The 24,506-nt window shown below is 48.7% G+C and overlaps 1 protein-coding gene across 4 annotated transcripts in view; it reads left to right on the plus strand.

Annotated features, from left to right (window-relative positions):
• MYO5B (myosin VB) overlaps window positions 1–24,506 on the plus strand; it is a 149,134-nt gene that overhangs the window by 30,899 nt on the left and 93,729 nt on the right. For all 4 annotated transcript variants that reach the window (XM_010395385.4, XM_010395387.4, XM_010395386.4 and 1 more), the window contains exons 3-7: window positions 3,403–3,574; window positions 5,833–5,977; window positions 19,888–20,044; window positions 21,999–22,142; window positions 23,524–23,605. In XM_010395385.4, coding sequence (XP_010393687.2) covers window positions 3,403–3,574; window positions 5,833–5,977; window positions 19,888–20,044; window positions 21,999–22,142; window positions 23,524–23,605 — 700 coding nt within the window. The remainder of the gene's footprint in view (window positions 1–3,402; window positions 3,575–5,832; window positions 5,978–19,887; window positions 20,045–21,998; window positions 22,143–23,523; window positions 23,606–24,506) is intronic.

A 24,506-nucleotide genomic window follows, 5' to 3' on the forward strand; every position in this document is an offset into this window, starting at 1 on the left:
CAGCTTTTTCCTGCCTGCTCCCTCCCTAGACACTTTTGTTACAGTAGGTTGTGAGAAAAGCCCTTGACCTCCATCATCTCTTTTCATCTCCTGGAAAACTTGTAATAGTCTGTAATATCAGGATGTATTTTTTTTAATACCATCAGTGTGTTAGAAATGCCAGTTTGTGCTTTTTGCTGCTGAACAAATTGTGGAGAGCACGGCTGGTGGCATCTACTCAACCTCGGGTACTGATGGAAAACCCACGCACGGCTCAGAGGTGACTGCTGTGCTTTCTCCACGCCTTAGTTTTTCTCTCTGAGTATAATCTTACGTAAACCCCTTTTTTCTCTGCTTTATTTTTTAATAAGAAAAGCTTTTAAAAGAGAAAAACACAAAACTCATTTAAATGTAGATGTTTTCTAGCGAGCGCTGGTTCCAAATGCACAAACAGCCCTGGCTGTGTGTGCAGCCAGCAATAAATCATCCCCAGAGCAGGATGGAGGCTGGGGAGGAGCAGCTGCTCCCTGTTCCACACAAAAACCTCGTGGAGTGGGATGCTGGGTGACAGCAGGGAATTGCAGATGAAGTTAACCATGGCAGTTGCATCAGCTGTGAACTCGGTTTATGGGAAGGGAGCAGCCGTGCTGTGTACCCACCATGAACTGCCTGGTGTAGCAGGAAGAAAAAATACATTTTTCATGAAGAATTTAACCTAAACCACCTCTCTTCATCGGGCAGGTGGGGTTTCCTGAGCTGTCTAGAGGGTGATCTGCTCCGTTGCTTGGAAGAGTTAGTAGAGACCACCCACTACAAATCCACGTGTTCTGAGCAGGGCAAGTAATTCCCATCCCCTCCGAGCCAGCCATTTCCACGCTGTGGGGAGCGTTTTCACCATATTGCCTGATGGGAAGATGGAGAACAGGAATGAGCTGTGGTTGATTAGGCAGTTAATCAACACAGTTTTTCTCTCAGAGCAGCCCAAGCATGGGCTGTTGGCGGTGTGTGAGTGTGCCGGGTTTGCACAGAACGTTGTTGATGTTGGGATCTGCACCCAGTGCTTGGTGCTGTTGCTTCTTTCTGGCTCAGCCTCAGCTGCTTTTTTGTTGTCCTGCCCAGTTTGCTCTTCCAGCATAGAGCAGCTTTCTGGGGAGGATAAAAGACGGGGGAAGCTTGATGCCTTTTTGCCTTCCACAGTGATTAATCTGGATGAGGAGATGCACAGATGCCACCCCACAATCCCTTGGAAGCAGCAGGCATAGAATCATCATCTTATCATGGAATGGTTGAGGTTGGAAGGACCTTAAAGTTCATCCAGTGCTACCCCCTGCCATGGGCAGGGACACCTTCCACTGTCCCAGGCTGCTCCAAGTCCCGTCCAGTCAGGGATCCAGGGGCAGCCACAGCTGCTCTGGGCGCCCTGTGCCAGGGCCTCACCACCATTATAGCAAAGAATTTATTCCTAGTATCTTACCTAAACCTACTGTCCTTCAGCTCAAGGTAATTCCCCCTTGTCCTGTCCCTCCATGCCTTGTCCCCAGTCCCTCTGCAGCTCTCCTGGAGCCCCTTTAGGCTCTGCCAGGGGCTCTGAGCTCTCCCTGGAGCCTTCTCTTGTGCAGCTGAACACCCGCAGCTGTCCCAGGCTGGCTGCAGAGCAGAGGGGCTCCAGCCCTGGAGCATCTCGGTGGCCTCCTCTGGACTGGCTGCAGCAGCTCCAGGTCCTTGTGCTGTTGTTCCCCAGGGCTGGACACTGATGGGTGCCTGGGTGCCCACAGCACCTTGTCCACAGAAACTCCTTTCTTCCACCTGTGCTCAGGCTGCCAAAGTACATCTGCTCCTGTTGCTGAGTGCTACAACCCCCACCATCCTTTCCTGGCTGAGATCTCCAGCAGTTTTAGTGCTTGGGCGGGAATTATTTTCTTCCTCTTTAATCTGGATATTTCCCTGGAAACTAAAGGGGCTAAGGAGTCCTGCAAGGCCTAATCTTTTTGTGCAGCTGAGTTCAGGATCAGCAACATTAAAGTACAAGGAGATGAAAGGATTACCAGGTGTTGTAGGCAGTAGCTTAAAAAGCATGTTGCTGTCATGGTGAAACATGGAACATCTCATTTTGGGGTTGTGCAAGAGACGCAGGGTCTCTGGGGGTGCCCTGTTTGATGCTCTTCTGTATGAAGTCCTGCCTGAATCTGTGTCATATTGGACTGAAAAACTCCAGCAAAGGGGAACTGCACTTGTGTGCATCAGGTTGGAGATACCTAGCACATGTATCTTCCGGGGATTCAAAGCTGTGGAAAGCCTTTTGTTCCTGACAGCCAACATGAATTACCCAACTGTTCAGTGTTGCCTTTTGTCCTTGTGCTTTAAGTGAATTTTCATGGGTTTTGTGGTTTCTGGCTCTGCTCTGTATGCAGGAGTACTCCCTCTGGATGAAGAGCTGACTTTCAAATATCGCAAAGCATCCCTGGTGTGTTTGCCATTAAGATGTGAGGCTGAGTGCAAACTCTTGAAAATTGGCATTGACAACGTGGAATTGGAGGATAAAACCAGCCTGAGGTTGTCAGACATGCTGAGGGAGCCTGTCCTCCTGCACTTGGGTCAGCTTTCCTTGTGCTGTTTGCACGGGTGGTGATCCGGTGCCAGTGCAGGGGCTGTGGTTTTGACTGGAAACTGGAATTCCTCCCTTCCAATGGGAGCTGAGCATCAGGCCTCCTTGCTGAGGCACCCTGAGCGAAGCAGCATCACTGGCAATTTTTTTTCCCCTCCTCTGTAAAGGAAAAAAAATAACAGTTTTTCTTTAGTTGATGGCTCTGTTGCTCATTTGGGGACAAGTCAAAAATAGCATAAGGCTGCCCATATGCCAACTTCAGCAGCGTAACCTGGCTCCTCAGACACTTCAGCAGCAGGGGCTCCGTGTTTCTCTCTGTCCTCTCTGCCTCAAGGGGTGTCAGGTTTTGGGTAAAAAAGTAACTTGAATTAAAAATGAGCTGAGAAATCGCTCTGATGGTAAGAACGTGGTCTAGTTGGGAATGAGGCTGCTTTTCCAAGAGCATGAAGATGCTTAGATCAGATGAAGCTGTGGGTTTCTGTATGGTGCCTGTCACTGCTCAGAGCTGGCTAAAGGCTGTTCGTCCCAAGGTTGGCCTGAAAACAACTCAGGTATGCCCAGGCTGGTGCTTGTGGACCATCAGTGTCCACCAGGACCATGTGATGATCAGCTCAGAGCCATTACCAGAGGGGTGACCTGTCACCTGGCAGTCTGTCATCTGAGTCCCTATAGCATTTATCACCGAGGGGCTTTTAATTTAATTTAGAGCAGGGTGTATAAGTGTTCCACAGTAGCAGGAGTTATGCTTGGAAAAGCTACAAGCCATTAAAGGAGCTGTTGTCTGTGTGTTCTTGTGTTCCTCATGTGTGTCTCTTCAGCTCTACGAATATCCCATTGACCTCCAAGGAAATGAGCTGCCCTTCCTGCGCAATCCGGACATCCTGGTGGGACAGAACGACCTGACAGCCCTGAGCTACCTGCACGAGCCTGCCGTCCTGCACAACCTCAAAGTCAGGTTCCTCGAGTCCAACCACATCTACACCTACTGTGGTGAGTGTCCAGACCACACGTTCAGCTCCTGGAAGGTTGTGGGGCCACAGAGAAACCCCTTGAGACAATAAACCAGAGGCTGCAGCGTGAGGGAAGTCCAGGGACTGTGGGTTTGGGATGGGAGGGCGGCACGAGTGTCAACAGGATGTAAAACCAGAGGTGGTTTTGAGGACTGTGAACCGTGAACTTGCTGAGCTCATGGTCCTCCTGCTCTTAGTGGGAACATTTTGTCAGATGGGTTTGAGGCCAGCCTTGCCTGTGCTTGGCAGCCCCCACAGGGAAAAAGTAGGACCTAGCAAATCAGTGAACAGCAGCATGCCAGACGGAGTGATCCTACTGGGTAATGTCCACAGCAGCTTTTCCTCCAGAAAAAATGCAAAAAACCTCCTGGCACTTCCATTTCCTTCCTTTTCTTCGTGGCTTTGGGAATCATCTAACTCCTGAATTCAGAGCAAGAGGAGGGCAGGTGTGAACTTGGGTTTGTGATTTTTGGGGAGCATGCCTTGCCAAAGCCATTTAGGATAGCGGTTACCTGTGAATGGACAGCAACAAGTTTCAACTTAAAAAACTAAGAAGAAAGGAAAGAAGGCAATTCATAGAATCCTGGACTTGTTTGGGTTGGAAGGGTTTTAAGGATCATCTTGTTCCAACCCCCTGCCACAGGCAGGGAGACCTTCCACTATCCCATGTTGCTCCAAGCCCCATCCAACCTGGCCTTGGACATTTCCAGGGATCCAGGGGCAGCCACAGCTGCTCTGGGCACCTTGTGCCAGGGCCTCCCCACCCTCACAGCCAGGAATTCCTTCCCAATACCCCAGCTGTCCCTGCCCTCTGGCACTGGGAAGCCGTTTTCTGTGTCCTGTTAAGGCTGGTGTGTACAGCTGTGATTTAGTGTTGCAGTTTAGGGTTGTTGAGGAAATGCTTGGCAGGAGGAGGTGACTTTTTAAAGCTGTGCCCTGGAAATACGTACCCTCTGTAATGTTAACTTTCAGTATTTAATGATGTGCAGTGATTAACTACTGTCATAACTTGTAGCTGCACGTGTGCCTTCAGTCACCCGCAGGCCTGCTTTCACCCAAAATCAGTGAGGTTTCATGAGTGCAGCTTCTTGTGAAGGTTCATGATCATCTCAAGTGCAGCATTAATGGGCATACAGGGTTTGGGCTGTGTAGGTTTAGTTACAAAGCTCTGCCTGGGTGCAGCATACCCTGTGCTTTGGTTATAAAGTGGCTGAGAAGGGCAGGAAGGTGCTTGTCTGAAGTTAAGGACAGCCCTTCGGCTTGGTTTGCATTGCGGTTTTGGTGAGTAAGGGAAAACCAGCGTCTGACCTGAGCAGAACCGGGAAGCAAACAGGCAGGAGCAGGACTCAGAGGGTGAAGCAGCTGGGTCAATGTCCTGCAGGGACAGGTGATGTGACAGTCACCGACCTTTGCCTTTCGTGGCGGGCTAAGTCGCACTCCTGGTGTTTGCTACAAGCTGAGAGTTGCTGTGCTCCTGTAATTGGAGCATGCCTGAGCCCTGAACCTACTGGGCTGGGAGCACAACACCCGACCAGGTGCTCCTGGAGCTCCTCACAGGAACAGCTGAGACCTGCCCGACCTGAAACTCCTCAGAGGCTTTGTCAGCACCTGGATGCAGAGCAGCTCCCCGGAGCACACAGGGAGCACCACGCGTGGCTTGGCCTCTCATTAGCTCCCAGCTCACTGCCTCCTCCGGCGTGCCCAGAGCTGGAGAGGAGACAGACATTAAAGCCTCAGAGCAGGCTCTGGCATTCCTTTCCCGTGATTTGTGTATTTCAGTTTGATTTGGGTACGTTCTTTGTTAGGAGCTTTTACTTGCAACTCCAGCCAGGGAAAAGCCCGGGGTGTTTGTTTGGGTCTAGCAGAGCTTTGGTTGCACAGGAATTGCTTTTCTGTAGTGCTGGCTCAGGCTGTGTTGATCTCTCCTCACCCCTCCTGCAAAGCCTGTCTTCACACAATGGAGATTATTATATGTTTTTGCTCTTCTCACCAGTTTTGTGCGTCTCCTCTGTAGATGTACGGGGGCTTACTGCCTTGCTGTCAAAGCACAGGCCTTTGAAGGAGATGCTGAGATAAGAATTATGAGCCCTTCCCCATTCACTGCTCACCTTTTTCTGTTAACTTTCAATCATCGTATTTTAAAAATCTTACTGAAGCAACTAACACAAGCCCTGAAAAGCCTGAAATATCGACCCCCTGCTTGGTTTGTGACGTACCTGCCTGTCTGTCTGCCCTAAGGTATCGTGCTGGTGGCCATCAACCCCTATGAGCAGCTGCCAATCTACGAGCAGGATGTCATCTATGCCTACAGTGGCCAGAACATGGGGGACATGGACCCCCACATCTTCGCCGTGGCTGAGGAAGCCTACAAGCAGATGGCCAGGTCAGTGGGGGCCCAGCCATGGGGGTTTGGGTCAAAAGTGGGCAAAGATGCCATTAAATACTCCAGATACTCGATGAAAACAAAGTTGTGAAAGAGAGTGTGCTGGAGGTCAGGTATTTCTAATGAATTCTGCTTAATAACTTCACCCCTGTATTGCACCCAGACTGCTGGGCTGATGGGGATCCCTGTGGTCCTCAGGAACTCAGGGGTTTGGAGGGGGATCCCTCTCTTGCTGCTCCTTGGATGAGTTTCCTGGAAGAAATTCAAACCACTCTGCAAGTGTCAGCGTTTAATAGCTTGGAGGAAACTACATTTCAGATAATTTGGTGAAATAATCAGACTAAACCCAGAAGATTATGTTAGTTGTTGTTTTATGGAGACACTGTGATTTTGAGTTAGGAGTGACTGGGAGATACTTGGAGATATTTATGGATCCCTCAAAGCAGTGTCTTCACCAGATGGATATGGTGAGAGTTTTACTTTATTTCCGTGCTTGTTGTGTTCCTGGGGATAGATGTAGGATTTTGTTCTTAACAAATAAGTCATGATTCAAAAGAGAATTGGAGAGGAAACTGAAAATTGTTGTACCAGGGATCATTTTATTACAGTTGTCAGGACTCACACAGTGTGTCTATGTTTGCTTGTGGATTAGCTGAGATTTTTGTACAGCCCTGGCTTTTAATAGCAAGAGTAAGCACTGAACCATTTTCCAAGGATTGCAACCTGCTTTCTGCTGTGTCTGGGTTTCAGTGGTGAGTTAGGATGCATTGCTAATCAGAAATGAGCCAGAGTTCAGTCCAGAAATGCATCTGGAAGAGCACTGCTGTGGCCAGAGATCAGATGGATTGTACCCAAACCGAGTCCAGCCTGCAATTCACTTCTGCAAGTGCTTGTGCTTTGTGCAAAACTGCTTTGAGAAGAGTTTAAGAATTTGGGGAGCTGCCTGTAGGAAGAGGAAGGCTTGGGATTTTGTCCTTGTGTAATTCCAGGCTGAGCAGCATGCTGCATGGTTCTTTTTAGAAGATACGATGGTTTTGCTGACCAGTGGGGGGACAGCACCCGTGGGTTTTCCTGGGCAAGTGTCTGAAATACAAGGCAGCAACTCGCTTTTCTGCTGAAGTTTGTGCTAGGGAAAACACACTGTTCTCCCACATCACTGAGTAATTTTGCAGGCAGTGGGCTAACAGACAGCTCTAGCCAACAGTGCTTGTCTCTGCTTTCGTCCTTATCAGAGTAAAGCTACTTTGATAGCAACTCATAATTGATAACTGCTGTATCTGGGTGGTTCAGACTGCTCTGTTTTCAAGGGGACAGGAAAATAACCACCTTCAGAGCTCTTAAGCAAGGTGCTCGCTGCTCAGTGCTCCTCTGGTGCTCTCTGTTTTGGGCTGTTATTATGGTAATTGCAGGCTTGGGTACAAAGGAGGGTTTCAGACGGGGCTGAGAGGAGATTGGGACATGGATTATAGGAATCTACCTGGTTATTTGAAGTGTGCCTTAAAACGTAACACACTGAGTTTTAAATCTGAGACCTCCTGGGTGGGTGTTGTGCCTTCTGCAGTTTGCTCTGATCTTTTCCCTCCGCGATGCTCCAAGGAGAGTGGTGGAGCTGTTGGAGGAGGGTGTGAGCAGGCATAGCCCCGAGGTGATAGATAAAGGGCACTGAACACACTTCTTTCTGCCCTTTTTTCAGTTGAAATGCTGACTCTGTGGGATGTCTCATGTCTGCAGCTCAGCTTTAGTCCACTGGGGCGAGGTGGGATATGGGTTGTTAAACATGAACTGGTCCAAAAATATCACTTGTTTTGCAGTTCAGCTTTTAAACAGTTGGATTATGTCTGGTGCATCCTTATAGATCAGGAATAAAACTCAAGCCTTCTGTCTCAGAAGGTCAAACTTGCAAGGTGATTGAGAGCAGGAAAACAGTCTGGCCAGTCTTCTGAGTTCTTGAATATTTCATCTCCATTAGTGGCCCAGAGCGCGCGGGGAAAGCGCAGTGGAGGGGATTGAATGGGATCGAGTGGATGGCAAGGGAAAAGGGCACAAAATCCAAGACTCTCTGTTAAATGAGAAAAATTGGAGGTAATTAGACTTCTATTTCTCTGAACTTCTAGTGTGCCGTGGCCATGCGGACACAGGGTGCCAGGGCAGAGTGTAAGGCAGTCGGTGTGTGCAGGTGTTAGTGACGTGCTCCTGTGCTTCCTCGCTGCCTCGAGCTCGGTGCTCAGGAGATGGGACTGGAGGCACCTTCACAGGTGACTGTGTGGCATCCTGTGTTTGCTTTTGTCCTGTCATCAGAAAGTGCCAATTAAAAAAAAAAAAGGAAAAAAAAAAGCAGTGGGTGGGCTGTACAGAGAGGCTGCAGAGGGTGTGTAACACCACCTGATCCCTTTTTTGAGTCAAAATTGTTCACAAATCACCTGAACACCTACAGTGGGTTCAGTGTGCGTTAAAACTCCCATTTAAATATGAGCTTTTCACAAAGAGGATGTTTTTGCAGCACTTGCATGTGAAACAGCTTAAAAAAACCCCCAAACAAAAAAGGCAAGTGATTAAAATTCATATGTGACGTCCTCTAATTTTTACAGTGATCAGCTCTTTAGAAACTCCCCAGATACCCAGTGTGGGACTAAACACACTCGATTCACTGAAACAGTGTTGTTTTAAACAAAGTGAGCAGCATGGAGTTAATTTGCTCCAAGTGCTGCTGGTGGAGGCAGTGGAGTCAAGTGTTGGGATGGTGGAAGGATGGCTCATTTAGGGATTGTTAATGGCTGTGGGGTTGGAAGCAGTGAGTGCCTTGGGACACGTGCAGGCACCTCCTCTGGTCACAGTCCTGTCCTGGGGAGGTGCAGTGGGATTGGTGCCTTTTACCCTGCTGGGGGCTGCAGAAGGTGTTCACCCTCCTGGGAGCAGTCTGAGAGCTGTGCCATGGTCGCGCGGAGAGCCAGCACAGCCTGATGCCCTGGCTGATTCTTGCTTTTCTCGAAGAGGAACAAAAGATCCCTTGTGTGTCCCCATCCCGGCTCTAATTTCTGTGTGTGTCATCGCTCTGGGCAGGAGCCTGGAGTCTGGCAGAAATTCCCTCTTGAAAACCTGTATTTCTGCTGCAGGCAGCCTGACCTGAGCAGCACATGTTTCACACTGCTCTGTGCTGGCACTGCCAAGGCCACACGTCCAGTGCTGGGGACAGCTCTGGGCCCCTCAGGACAAGAGAGACATGGAGGGGCTGGAGCGTGTCCAGGGAAGGGAACGGAGCTGGGAAGGGGCTGGAGCCCCAGGAGCGGCTGAGGGAGCTGGAAAGGGGCTCAGGCTGGAGCAAAGGAGGCTCAGGGGGGACCTTGTGGCTCTGCACAAGTCCCTGACAGGAGGGGGCAGCCGGGGGGGTCGGGCTCTGCTCGCAGGGAACAGGGACAGGAGGAGAGGGAACGGCCTCAGGCTGGGCCAGGGCAGGCTCAGGTAGGTCACCAGCAGGAATTTCCCCATGGAAAGGGTGGTCAGGCCTTGGCAGGGGCTGCCCAGGGAGGTGTTGGAGTCCCCATTCCTGGAGGTGTCCAAGGAAGGACTGGACGTGGCACTCAGTGCTCTGGGCTGGGGATACAGTGGGGATTGGGACAGGTTGGACTTGATGGTCTTGGGAGGGCTTTTCCAACCTTAGAGATTCCATGATTCATGCTCTGACCCCTGTCCCTCTCTATGAATGTGACCCACTAGTTGTTGCCAGCTCCATGGAGGAGGTTTGGATGGTGACAGTGCAACACCAGCTTCTCCCTGCCCACCTTTGGAAGCTTTAGGTATATTTTTAGTTAGATATTCTTGTCTGCAGCTCCATTTTAATTCTTCCCAGCTCGACTAGTCAGTATGGTCACCATGTTTTCATGTGATGCTGGGCTGAGTCTATTAGGAAAATCACTGCAGTGGATGTATTTGTGTGACTTTTCTGTCTTTGGCCCCTGTCTCTTCCTTTTGTACCAGCTGGGTTGATTCTGGGCACAGGCCAAGTAAGGTTTCTTAATGCTTTTGGGTTTGGTGGGGTTTTTTTTTGTGTTGGTTTTTGTTTTGTTTTGGTTTTGTTGTAGTTATTTTGTGGGGTTTTTTTTGTAGGTTTTTATTTATTGATTGAAATAGAAATCATGCATTATACTTAATAACATACAGAATTGAGCAGCACTAGGTGAGAGAGGCATGCGCTGTGGGCACTGGAGCAGAAGAATGGGCCCTCCAAAGGCTGACAAACATGCCTCAAAAGCAGGGAGCAGGCAGCAGAGATTATCTTTGCTCAAACCATAAATCAAATATTGAAGGTATTGTCAACCCCTTCTGTGTGCTTTCCATTTAGCAGCTCTGGGTCTCGCTGTGTGGTAGGAACATCATCTCCCTTGTGTGGGCCCCTGAACTGGTGTGACATGGCAGAGCCCACGTCAGGTAACGAACACAAAGGAAATCCAGTGTTCAGCTCTTACCACGGCAAAGATCTTAGGTAATAAAGGACTTGTGAAAGCCTCCTGAGAAGTGCATGGAGAGGGTCAAGTGCCATGGGCTTTATTCGCTGGGGCATCCATCAGGCTGATGCTTTCACAGATGCATCCCTGCAAAGCTGTTCTGTGTGGCCAGGCAAAAATATCTCGGGTCTGTTTCACATGCAGTTGATAAATCTGAATGGCAGAACATCGTAATGTTCTGCCAGGAGCGTGGAAGGGCTCTGCAGACCTTACCTGACCCTTGCAGAGTCAGTGGGAAGGTAATTGTCCTGGTGACCTGTTGGTTAGACTGGCGTTTCCTCCTTCCCAGCATGAGGATCTGCTCACAGTGTTGTTGATAGTTCTTGCAGAAGAAATGAAGTAAGAAATGCAGGAGTGATTTGATAGATGAGTTTAACTTATGCATATCTTGTCTGAACTGCAGCTCAGTGGGTACCAGATAACCCCTGGTGTCTGCAGTTTGAACCAGGCTCGGCATCTGTTGTGTAATTCCTGAATTATAAGTTGTATGGAAATAGGGTGTCTCCTCCCTTCAGCCCCACTGCCCACACGCTGTTTCTGTCACCAAGTGCTCAAACACTTGGGCTGCAGACAGGTAACTCTGTTTAGCAGTGGCTTTCCATTTTTATTGGAAGTTAGTGCACCCAGGCTTTGCACTGCAGTGTCAGAATCCCTGCTCCCTGCAGCCACAGGGGAAATGTCTGTGTCCTGCAGAGAGACAGTGCCACTGGGGCTGCCTGAGGTGACCACTGGTCTCATTTCTGCTGTGGGGGGCAATGCTGGTGCTGGAAAAGAGCAGAAATTGCAGCAACATGAGCAAATAGACTCAGGGAGGGGTACGGACACAGTGGGGGATGTCCTTTCATAGCACTTTGGATTTCAAGCCTTTACAGGAGATTTAAAGCTGTACAAAGAGAGAGCAGATAGGAGTTAAAAGAGAGAGTAACCCCCGACAGAGATGCAAGAGGAATCAGACTGGCACAGTAAATAAGGCTGAATCCTGTGTTATATTAAAGGCAGGCAAGGGTTTAGTCTCCAGGGGAATGAGGCTGGGTCGGGGGCTTGCAGGGAGCTGTGGGGCTGAGCTGCGTTGCAGTTCACCAGGGCTGTGCAGCAGGGGTCATCCCAAAAATAAAGCTCTGGTCTAAAAAGGGGACCAGAAGAAAAACAACTCAAGGGCCTTGAATTTAGGAAGGTGCAAAACTGAGAGGGTTCTCTTCTGCTTAGAGTTAAAAGTGGGATAGGGATGAGTGGAACAGGTTTTGCAAGAGCTATCCCATAAACGTGCTGGTGCTGGTGTAAGACCTCAGGGATTGCTTTTCTTCTCCAGAGGTGATACACAGAAAAAAATAAACTGGGAGACACTCGAGGAAATGTTTCCCAAGGACTGGAGGAGAGACCTTCTGGTCTTACTTGCTGTGGGAGAGGACAGAGATGCTCTGGGGATAAGTGGGCAACTGATGAACTTTTTTTAAATGTAATTTTTTTTTTTTTTGGCAATTTAGAATAAGGACTATGCTATTTGCTAGCAGATTTAATAACAAATGAGACATCCCTTATAGAAAAATCATAAATACTCATAAATGGGACAGAACTGGCATGGGAAAGCTTAAGGCAGAGAAAGGCCAGTGCCTGACTGAGAGTAATGAGTGTGTGTGTGTGAAATATCACTGACTGGGAAGGAGGGGTAGTAGCCTGCATCAAACATGTGATCACTGCTGCGATGCAGAACTGTTGGAGCTCTGAGGGGAGAAAGCTGTAACACCAAGTATCATCAAATATTCAAAACAGTATTTATGAGCAGCATAATTACATCAGAGCCCGAAGACTTGTGACTGGCCTTGCCCACCTCGCAGTCACTGCTTGCCACCCCACATCCTCAGTGAACTTCTGGAGGTGTCAGGATGGAGAACCCAGAGCATGGTTTCTGAAAATCCCTTTCTGGGCTTTTCCTAATATTCGCCAACTGTAATTAATCAGATGGTAGTGTGGGAGTTTTCCAAGCGGCAGTGGCTTAGGATGGTGGAGGTGATGAAGTCTGTCAGAAGGACCTTCTTTCTGGGACAGGCACGGGGTGGAAAAACAACTGACTTGTCCTCCTGGTGCTCCAAACCTGATCTGTTGGGGCAGCATCCCGTGATTCCTTCCTGTGTGTGATGCTTTCTGAGAGGACGCAGTCCCAAGCCTCCTCCCCCTGCAGTGCTCCAGCAGCTTGCAGGTGGCCTGGGCTGGAGCCAGGGATGCTCTGTGGTGTGATCCCGGAACAGAAAAGAGCATCAGGGTGCCAGAGAGCCACGGAAACTGGCCGGGCGCGTGTTTTGCTCTCATTGGGAACAGCACACAAAAGAATCGCTGACCTCGTTTCCGTGAGGCCGCGGAGCTTGTGTTCCTCCCCAACGGGGTGTGCAAAGCATCAGTCCTGCGAGAAGGTCGTCCTGCCTGCCTGCCTGCCCATGGGAACGGGGGAAAGACTGGAGACAGCTCAGCATTTCGTACGAACTTGGAGCTGTGGGGATTTTCTGTGCTGTTGGAGGGGCGTTTCCAGCCGGCTGCACAAAGCCTCTGGGGGGAAGGGGCCTGCAGGAGTTCTCCAGCCTGGAGTGCTGGAACACCGCATGCAAGGACTCTGACCTCTGCAGAGACGCCGCGATGTGCTCCGTGGGGCTTGGTCTTGGCGTTAGGAACGTGGATTGATGCGTGTTAAATAGTGTGGGACAGAGGGATCAGGCCTGCCCTGCTGAGCTGGCAGTGACCCCCGTGCAGGAGAAGGTTAATGCTGCACCTTCCTGGTCTCCAGGCATCGTGCTGCAGGCTCATCCTTACCCATTCTGGGCCAAGGTGCTGCTTTTAGGGTTTTTCCCAACAACTGAGATATTCAAGGCCGTGTTTTCTCTCTGTGTCCTTGCTGAAACCCAGGGGTGTGTGAGCAAATGGGCTCCAAAGCTGCGCAGGGTGGACCCTGGCGAAAGCATCACCCCCTATGCATCTCAGAATCATAGAATATGCTGAGCTGGAAGGTACCCATCAGGATCATCAAATTCAGCTCAAGTCCACATCTTTGGAATCCAACTCTTTCTTTGTGACCAGAATGTATTTTGAAGCTCTGATGTGGGTGTAGGTTGTTGGTGAAAATATTATTTTTTCCCCCACTGGTATGTGGCACTGTATCAAAAGTTAGCCCTATAAAAAAGAAGTTTTCTTTGTTAAATATAGTTTTCTGTGTAAAAAAAGAAGGACCAAAAAAGGGTTGTATAGGGTAACCCATGCCATTTATGAAAGATACAGTGTGAAAAATGACCCAAATGAACTTGCAGCACGTGAAAATTTGTCCTTAGAGTGCTGCTGGCTTCAGCAGCTGCAGCATAAAATGTGCATTTGCAGCTGATATTTGAAAATGCAAACAGAAAACAAGTCCTTAAACACTCTTGTTCGACTGGATGCAAAATACCTTCTTGGGTTTCTCTGAGGGAAAAGTGTAGCTGCCCCTAAGCTGTGGTTTTCTATTTGCCTTGACTGTCAGTGCCAGGGATTCTAAAAACCCAAATTAGAGCCAACAAATAAAAGAAGCTGCTGCCACTATCAACAGTGATGCTGCTCCAAATTCCAGTTATCCCACTGAAATGGGAACAGCTCCTGGCTTGGGAGACCATTTCAGAGATGGCTTTTCTCTGTGTTACAATGCTGCAGCACTCTGATTTTCACCTCCAGAGTGCAACTTCTGTTTGTTCATTTGAAAGCAGAGTTGGACTGTCTCAGTTATTCATCACTATCGTTAGCACTTGAGGGATGCAAAACAGTGGTGATTAAATTATTGCATTTTTAAATATTTCTAGCAACACAATGTGGTGGCTTTGCTCATTCTTAGCCTTTGAAGCACTGTCAATAGAGAAATGCATCGGGCCTTTTGTGGGTGTTCTTATTGTGGTCAGGCTCAATTCAGACTGCAGTACTTAAAGGATTTTTAACCTTCAGATTGCTTTATGAACACTAATCCTCCGAGCAACCTGAAAGAAGTAGGTTAAATATGATTTCCATGGTGGGGAGACTTACTGACTCGTTCCACGACACGGAGAATTAGTGTCAGATATGGGATTAAAGCTGGAGTGACCCCTGACAATTATTCACAGGGTCTGGCTCTGCTTTCATTTATTCCAGATCCTTTTCCCTCTTGCAGAAGCTGTGTTTTTAATGCAACTGGTTTTGCTCCTGCTGCAGAGACCAGGATGAAGTTGTGCAGTTAAGCTGCTTGTGCCAGTAGTGGTTTTCTGAAGGGATGACTATGAAGACACATACTAGATGTTCCAGGTCCCTTCTCATGGGTTCGGGTTATTGCTTTCAAGAAAGCTGACTTTGGAAAAATTCTGGCTGGTGATATATGTCTGGAGAGCATTTGAGGTATATTTGTCTTCAAATACTGTTTTCAAGCAGTGTTGCTGGAGGCTGAGGGTATTGGGTGTAAATATCTGCACTAAGGTTGTCCCCTGTCTCTTCTGTCTCAGGCAGAGGCGTGGTGAGAACCATCCTTGGTTTCAAACCCCTTTTTATTGCCATGGCTCCACCATCCCCTTTTCTGAAATGAGGATTTTCCAGGGGTGTTCCGCCCTGGCTTAATTAGATAAAGTGATGGGAACTGCACATGGAAACGCTGAGCAGTGCCACACCTCTGATTGCTCTGATTCAGCTGGACAGCTGCGTCCAGCTGGGCAGCTTGCGGTGTGGATGCTTCTCCAGGCCTTTCCCAGGCTGTTTGGAGGCTCCTCTGAGGGCAGCAGTATTCTCTGCATTGCTGCAGGTGAAAGACTGACCGCTTAAACAGGCAGGGAAATACGTTCCCTTGATGTAAAGGCTGGTAATTAGCAGCCAGTGCTAATCAGCAGAGGAATCTGAAGTGCCCTTTCTCTGCATAGACAACTGACCTTTTTTTGCCTTGGGCAGCACCTTTAGATGTTGCCTTTAAAAAATTGTGTCTATTAGAATTTTAGAGTAGATATAAAGAAGGAAGTTTTACAGGCTGCCCAGAGCAGCTGTGGCTGCCTCATCCTTGGCAGTGTCCAAGGCTGAGTTGGATGGGGCTTGGAGCAACCTGGGATAGTGGAAGGTGTCCCTGTTCATGGCTGTTACTAGATGACCTGTAAAGGTCCTTCCCAACCCTAGCAATTCTACGATTCCATGACATTTTTCATGTGTTGTAAAAGCACCGGTGACTCCCCTCTTAGTTTTGCTGGGCTGGAGACCTCACCCATCTCTTACCGTGTGTGGTCTTGAGGGGCATTGCTCTTAACATGGCAAATAGCTGCAAAAAGATGTGTTGCCTACCTCCAGGTCGGGGTGTTGATTTTCCAACCTGAGCATCATGTGAGCTATGTGGGGAGCAGAGCCTTGATGCTCTTTGTGGCAGCATAACAACCTGTGGTGGCAGCCCTGAGGTGCACAGGAGCCCCTCCAGCCCCAGGAAGACATGGGACAGCACTGCCATGCTGCAGCAGAGGCAGTATTCACCCAGAACACTTCATTTTATCCAGCTTTTATTCCATAATAATTTTCTTCTGTGTTGGCACTGCCAAAACGGAGTGTATTTTAAGCAGCCGTGTTGCACACTGTGCCTGCGCAGTGGCCAAACATTTCACTATCTTTTATTCCACACGGAACACAAACACCTCCTGCCTGGCTTTAACCATTTCTGCTGCCTGAGCATCCTGTTTGCTGCCAGCTGCTCTGTGGGGTTCATCGATCTTGCCCTGCTGGCACCAGCAGTTGGTTAATTTGTACACTGAAGAAGGGAAAGGCTCTGCAGCCTTTATTCCTGAAGGCTTTTATTCCTGAAGTTGGAAAATAAATGTCTGAACATGCATTATCTACCTAAAAAAGCCAGAAGAGACACGTTACTGCAAATGCAGGAGGTTGAGAGGCCCGCTAAGAGCAGCTTTCTTTTCATTTTATGTTATTAATATAATCCAGAAGATTTTTGTGCCATGGAGAGTCCACCTGGCCCATTTCATATTGCAGCACATCAGCCATTAAGGCAAATTCTTGAGAAACTCTGGAAAAATGGGACCTGGCAGAGTGGCTGCAATAGCAGTAAATTGTGTTGGCCATGTTTTTATCACTAGGCTCAGTGTTTTTTGGCAAATGTCTGTTTTAAACAGAGACAAGCCAGAGGGAGGAATAAAGCACTCAGAATGCCACTTAAGGGCATTTTTCTGATGAGATCTGAAGCCCAGGGGAACTGTGGGTCTGGGTTGGTCCTTGGCTGGGCTCTTGGGTGGGCTGGTCTCTTCCTTCTCCAGCCTGGCCCACCCCAATAGCTGATAATGGAGAAGTTATGGAAGAGATCAAAACTGGTAACAAGAAGTCATAATTGTGAATCTTACATAGAAAAAAATTGGGTTACCAAATACTGCCTTGCATCATGCTGACTGGATGCCACGTAATGCATCTTTTGAGATTTTGGCCTCGTTTAGCTGAAGACTCACTCCCAGACTGGTGGAGCTTTTATCTCCTGGCTTTAAGAGAAAAGTGGCAGGGAAATGTTATCTGAAATGTTCCGCTTGGGCCATACCTGTCATGCAGAGAAGGGTAGGAAACAATAACTCTGAAGTAACTTTTAGGCCAGCGTAGCTCTAAGCCATGCCAACTTTGCATTTGCAGAGCTCCTTTTGCAGGGATTTTGGTTGTCACCTCTCCCTTCTGCTTCTCCCTCACCTCTGACCACGGACAGCCTGTTCATCCACCCTTGCAGCCCATGCTGAGGCCTCTGTCTGCCCCTTCCTTGGAAGCTGACAGGAGTTTTGTCTGCTGGATCCTGCGGATGGCCAGTGTGGGATTTCACTGATGGAGCTCAGCAGGAGGTTGTCCTTGGGTCCCTGAACCATGGCTCCATTAAGGCTGGAAAAGGCCTCTAAGATCAAGTCCAGCCGTGAGCCAGCACCGCCACCACGTTCACCACAACCATGTCCTCAAGTGCCACATCCACACTTTGTTTGAACGCTTCCAAGCATGGGGACCCCATCACTTCCAGCAGTCTGTGCTGGAGCTTGACAGCCCTCTCCCTGCAGAAATTTTTCCAGATATCTGATCTAAACCTTTCTTCCCCAGCACAACCTGAGGCCGTTTCCTCTTGACCTTTCACTTGTTACCTGGAAGGAGAGACTGACAACCCACCTCACTGGAGATGATCAAAGCAGGGGGGAAGCTTCAAATACAGTTCCATCAGAGGAAAACCGTGACAGCCATCAGCTGTCCCAGGACCTGCTGCTGTGGGTTCATCCAGCTCCCTTCTGGGGCTGGTGCTGAGTTTCCCTTTCCCTCTGTGGAGCTGGCACTGTTTTTCCTCCGCTGGGTGCCCGTGCCTGGTGGCTCGTGCTGCCAGGAGAGGCTTGTTGCACACCTGTGGAAGTCCAAAGGTGTGAGACTGGCACACTGGCAGCCCCATGCCTGGATCCTGCCAGCTGGCTGTGGGAGAGCCTTGCTGGCTTTGCCAAGGCCTGCTGAGGGCACGACACTGTGACTTAGCAAGACCAGGCTGTCCCCACCCGGGCTGAGTCACCAGGAACACGGGCTCTGGGATGTTGGCTGCCTGGCTGAGGGTGTGCTCCACTCACAGCGCATGTTTCTGCATTGCTGCCTGATTGTTGGGGTGGCTGGAGGCTCCTCTTGCCTTCCTGTTGGTTGGTACCCGGTAGAATTTGCTGGCTAGGGGATGGATTAAGATACACTTTGTGAATTGGTGTCTGAAAAATAAGGAGAGCTGGAAGTTATCTCGTTGGTCCTCTGCTGCTGAAAGCGTCTCAAAGTTTGCACCAAAACGTTACATGTGACTTGGCTGAGATTTTTTTCTCAAACCAATTACCTCGAGCCTAGAAGGAATTAAGATGTTCATGCCTGACAGTGGAGGGAAGTAATGGGGTGGTGTGTTTTTGTTGGAAGTGTAAAAGTGGTATATGGCAATCATTTAGCCTCTGTCCTCATCTCCCACTGGTATAAACTTGAACTGAGTATCTTAAATTGAAATGTGTTTTAATGGTGTTTCCTGATGTCAAGAGAACTGCAAGGTATAAATTTATTGTTGTACTTGTGTATGGGATTTTCTGTGCCTGCTTTCAGCTGTGGTTTGTGAAAGCCAGGGCAGACTCTGGGAAGCTTAAGTTGATCTTACTTAAAAACACACTCAATTACGTCCTTACAGCTTACCCAAGAGCTCGGGTATTTTGGGAGCTTATAGCAAATCCTGCAGTGAAAACTCTGCCCTTCCCAAAGTCTGCAGACAAATTGCAGAGGTGCTGGGTTAGCTCTGTGCTGATGATGCCCCGGGGAGTGAATCCCACTGCAGCAGAGGTGCTTGGTCCTGGAGCCAGCAAGCCTTTTCCTGGAGGGATGTAGTTCTGAAAATGAGCTCCTTTTACTGCCTTGGCCCTTTTCTTTGCCTTGCAGCTCAAGCACGTTAAACAGATTAATTATTGGGACGTGTCTGGTGGGGATCGTACTGGGAAGGACTGGGCATTTCATGATGACTTGTGCAAGGGGTTTTGTGTGAATGATTAATTTTGCAAGTGGAAAAAGGCATTTGGCTGAGTTTGTGCTCTGTGCAAGGCTCAAGAGCTGCATGAGATGGTGCTACCCTCAGCTCCCCTGTGCAAAGTCCCATGCCCTGGAGGTATCTGGTGAAGTACCTCTGCACTGTAATCAGTGACTTCACAATGTCACAGAATTTAGGGATGAGTAGCTGGTGTGAGTCTGATGTCAGAGACATGCTTTGTGTTGTTGTTGTTGTCAAAGTTTTAACCAGATGTTGGGAGTTGTGTGAAAATACTGATGTTCCTATAATTGCATAGAGAATCAAGGGACTTGTGTGTCCTAATTTTAGGGTGCTGGATTTTACAACTTCAGTATTTTTAACATGTTTTGAGTGTAGAAGAATCTTTCTGGGTAACTGTGTTTTAAAAGTGAGTTTCATGAGTTGACTGTGTTTTAATAAGCAAAATCTCAAATGCTTGAGTGAAGGAGCTGGGGGGGAAAACTAAATACACAGTATTAGGAACCGATATTCAGCCAATGCCTGTTAAAAGTTCTCCAGACAAATGTGCAGCAGCAGAGGCTGGGTGTTGTGGTGTGTGAGAAATGGGCTTTCCAGAGTCTCAGGGGGAAGGAGGCAGCAGTGCTTCATGCAGGGACTCAGCTCCCGCTGTCTCTGCACGCCTCTGGAGGTGTTCTGGAGATATTCAGTGTCCTGTGTGTTTTCTCTGGGAAGTGTCACAGTTGTGTATTATTCACTGTTGCTTTCGTAGTCCAGAAGAAACTCAGTGTCTCTAAGGTAGGTGGTGGCAGGGTGAGCGACCAGCGACATGGGAGGAGGGTGCAAACAGCTGACAAGAAAATGGATTAACTCACAGAATTTTAACTTTTATTAACTTTTCTGCTCTGGCTCCCCAGGGAAGAGAAGAACCAGTCCATCATTGTGAGTGGGGAGTCGGGGGCAGGCAAGACGGTCTCTGCCAAATACGCCATGCGCTTCTTTGCCACCGTCGGGGGCTCTGCCAGCGAGACCAACATCGAAGCCAAAGTCCTGGCCTCCAGCCCCATCATGGAGGTAAGAGCTGCACCATTGTCCTGCTTTCAGTGGTCACTGTGTCTCTCCGTAAGTCACAAGTACGGTGAGAACTGCTGGTGGCTTGCGAGACAGGTCTGATTTACAGCACCGCAGCATCCTGGAGCTGGACTGAAATGCAGAAATGCACTGATGGTCCCCGTTTAGGCCACCTCAATTGCACTTGCATTTGATGTCTTAAAGCTGAGCCTGAGTATCCCCAGTACAGCTCCAGGAGCTGGGCTTTGATGGGACTCCATAGTGGAGCGCCCAGGCAGTGCAGCCAGCACTGTTAGTGTTTTATCATCTTCTTCCTCCTTTGTCACTGCGTGGTGCCCCCTAATCTCCTTCTTTTATTGTACAAACATAGAATAGGAAAGAAAGGGAGTAACTGATTTGAGACATTTCAGTGCATTTATTTTTGTTAGTTTTCTGTTGCAATCAATCACGTATTGGCATCTTCTCCCAGGCAACAGCAACAGGACAAAAGGACATAGTCTCAAGCTGTGCCCAGGGAGGCTCAGGTTGGACATTAGAAGGAATTTCTTCATGGAAAGGGTGGTCAGGCATTGGCAGGGGCTGCCAAGGGAGGTGGTGGAATGCCTATCCCTGGAGGTGTCCAGGGAATGACTGGACGTGGCACTCAGTGCTCTGGTCTGGTGACACGGTGGGTGTCAGGCACAGGTTGGAGTCAATCATCTTGGAGGGATTTTCTAACCTAATTGATGTGTTATAGGGCAATAACGAGTCCCATTATAGGGAAATCCTGCTCTGAAGGAAAATAATTCTTCTTATAAATACGAAAGAAAGGGAAAAAGCAGCTTTGTTTCCTTTCACTGAGGCCAGATGCTGAAAATAAATGCCAAAGTGTCTAAACCCCATTTTCCAAATAGACTTTGGAGTCATGAAGTGCCTTCAGTTGATTTGGGCTTTTCCAAAGTCCATGAAGCACTTCAGACTCGTGTGACTTTCTTTCCAAGGCAGGAGCCAGCAGTGCTGCTTTAGTGGAGTATGGTGTTGTCCTGTGCTTAACCTTAGGCTTGGCTCAGCCTTTAGGGAGGCTTCCCATCGTGGTGCCTTGTGCCAAATTGTCTGATAGGCACAGAGGTGGTGGCTGATCTGGGGTGAGACCCAGCCTGACAGGCAGCACGTGTGGTCTGACACCCTGCTGCCTGATGGGGCTGAGCTGGAGTGTCCAAACCAGTGATGGTGCAGGTGAGCAGTAAGAAAAGCCAGCAGGTGTGTGGCTGATGGGGTAAACTCACTGATTTTCTGCAGGTTTACTCCTGGTAAACCCGCTAGTTTACTCCTGTCCTCACCCATCTCCTCTGCCTCTGTGAAATGTAGCTGCACTACCAGGGGGCACTTAAAACCATCCAAGAAAAAAATTCATAGCACACACCATTCTTCTGTATGACCCCAGAATTTTATTGCTCTAATTTTCCTGCCTGTGTTCAGTTCTGGCTGTAATTTCTAAGTGCTGAGGCCAGGCAACCTGCCTGTCTTTATTGGAAATTGATGAGAACATTGCCTATGCAGAAGAAAAACATAAAAGAAAACTGCCTGGTTTGCAGAAAAACCCTGAGTTAAATGTGCTTAGGGGGAAGGAGACCTGTCCAGGGAAGCTGCTGGTGTTGACTCTGAACAAAGGTGGGAGCATCCTATAAGGTGGCACTGGAGTTTTGAGGCTGTTGGGATGTAAATGATTTACTTACTGTACAAATACTCGTTGCTGTTTATGTGCATTTTTCTTCCATAAAAACCCTGGAGATGCCACATTTTCAGTGAAGAGTCCTCCCCAAAGTCACACTGTTGCTCTGCCTTCTGCATCTGGGAAGGGGTTTTCCTCAAATTCTCCTGTAACTGTTTATATAACACTGATTACAAATTGAAGTGCTTAAAAATAAATCAGAAATTCAATTAAAATTTAATTTTTAATTTCGCTTTTTTTATGCAGGCCATTGGAAATGCTAAAACAACAAGGAATGACAACAGCAGCCGCTTTGGGAAATACATTCAGATTGGCTTTGATAAAAGATTCCACATCATTGGTGCCAACATGAGGACATATCTGCTGGAAAAATCTCGGGTTGTATTTCAGGTGAGGAGTTGTGGGGCTTTCTCTTTTTTTTTCCTTTTGGGTGCTGTGTTCCAGGAATTTAATAGTCTGGGTCTTTTCTGTGGATTAAAAAAAAAAAAGTCAAAAATCTTTTTACAAGTAGAACCACAGAATCATTGAGGTCAGAAGTGACCTTTAAGACCATCAAGTCCAACCGTCCCCCAGCACTGCCAAACCCATCATAGAATCATCATCATTGAATGGTTTGGGTAGGAAGAGACCTTAAAGATCACCTCATTCCACCCCCTGCCACGGGCAGGAACACCTTCCACTATCCCAGGCTGTTCCAAGCCCCGTCCAACCTGGCCTTGGGCACTGCCAGGGATCCAGGGGCAGCCACAGCTGCTCTGGGCACCCTGGGCCAGGGCCTGCCCACCCTCACAGCTGTGATTTTTCTCCTGATACCTAACCTAAACCTACTCTCTGTCAATGGGAAGCCATTCCTCTTTGATCTGTCCCTCCATGCTCTTGTACAAAGTCCTTCTCTGTCTTCCCTGTGATCACATCCCCAGGTGCCACATCCCCACGACTTTTAAACCCCTCCATGGATGGGGACTCCACCACTGCCCTGGGCAGCTGGGCCAGGGCTGGACAACCCTTTCCATGAAGAAATTGTTCCTAATATCCAACCTAAACCTCCCCTGGCACACCTTGAGGCTGTTTCCTCTTGTCCTGTTGCTTTCTTGATGGACACAGCTTCCAGATGTGTCTTTCAGACTCAGTCTTGGAGTTCTTTATGGTTCCAACATGATGACCCTCATCCTGAGCTAAGGTGTACCTGGGAGACTTGTTGGATAAAGAGCCAGGGAGAGCAAATTGCAGGCAGCAGTTTTGAAGACTAAAGAGGGACAGGAGAGTGGCAAGAAGGCTGATGTCTCTGCCACAGCACATCCCTTGGGTTTCTTGGAGAGGCTTTATAGGAGAGCTTTCTTGGTTTGTGCTTGGGATATACAGAAGCACCTGCAAAAATTATGTCCTTACACAAAAAAAAAGTGCCCCAACTACAAAAATCCTAAAAAATTGACAACTTTGAGAAGCTGTGAAGAGTAAACCACCTTCTTTGGGTGGGAAGTACTTGCTGCCTCATTTAGCCTGGTTATTCCAGGGAGGAATAAGAGGTGGAAGGTAATACAGAATTATTTCCTTTCTTTGCCAGATGGGCAATGTATATTGGTCAGGCTTGGCACCTCCTTCCTCCCAGGTGGCAAGGAAAAATCTTTGTGTTGGTGTCGCTGACAGGGTCTTGGTGGTGGGAAGCAGGGGACGGGAGCAGGGTGGTCCTGGGCTCAGGGGGCAGCAGTCTGAGGGTGGGAGCAGTGCTGTGACCTCTCTGTGCCTCTGGTAACTCGGCGTTTCCCCGCAGGCAGAGGACGAGCGCAACTACCACATCTTCTATCAGCTCTGTGCCTCCGCAAGCCTTCCAGAATTCAAAGACCTTGGACTCAGTAAGTGCTGTGCTCTGGTGGCTGCTGCCTGGGCCTGAGGGCAGCAGGAGCATGTGGTGGGGTTAGAAATGCAGGTCACTGCTGAGGCCTTGTGTCCCTGTGCAGTGGGAGGAGGGGAGGGAGATGAGCTTGAAGGGCCTCTGCTCCTGGGTGGAGCACAGGTTTGCTCACCCTGTCCCCAGGGATGTGGCAGCTTGGGTGAGGGTGGGGAGCCCCTGGCACAGGGTGCCCGGAGCAGCTGTGGCTGCCCCTGGATCCCTGGAAGTGTCCAAGGCCAGGTTGGACGGGGCTTGGAGCAGCCTGGGATAGTGGAAGGTGTCCCTTTAAGGTCATTTGCAACCCAAACTATTTTGGGATTCCAGGATTCTGTAAAAATTGGCAGCAGAACTGCAGTGAAACTACATGCTGTGGTAGATGCCAGCTGATGCAGGGAGATGATGTGTTAATATTGTACCAAGCTTGCATAAGGTGTGTATTTTAAATGTGAGTGTGGGCTGATCTGGCCAGTGTCTTGGCAGGAGTGGTTGTGTCCTTTGAATTCATTATTACTATTTTTTTTTAAAGGCTATCTCCTGGAATGGGTTGGGATTTTCCCCCAGGATTTGCAGCAAAACCTCTGTTAAGCACCTGATTCAGAGGGTTTGCACTTGCAGCAGGGGATGCAGGGATGTATTTTAATTTTTCTTTTATCTTGAGTATTTGCTGTTGCTTAGAGAGAAAAGCAAGGCTTAAACCAGGCTTTTTACCTAGTTTAAATAGTGAGCAAGGCAGGTTCTGATCCCACCATAGGGTCAGGTAGAAGTTTCCATCCAGACTACAGAGGAATGGCAGATGAAGAGAGGGGACTTCAGTTTCTAGGTAATCCTGAGCATGTCTTAATGACCTCTTGGGTCACTGTAGG

Source organism: Corvus cornix, chromosome Z, assembly GCF_000738735.6.
Source record: "Corvus cornix cornix isolate S_Up_H32 chromosome Z, ASM73873v5, whole genome shotgun sequence".
Taxonomy (NCBI): domain Eukaryota; kingdom Metazoa; phylum Chordata; class Aves; order Passeriformes; family Corvidae; genus Corvus; species Corvus cornix.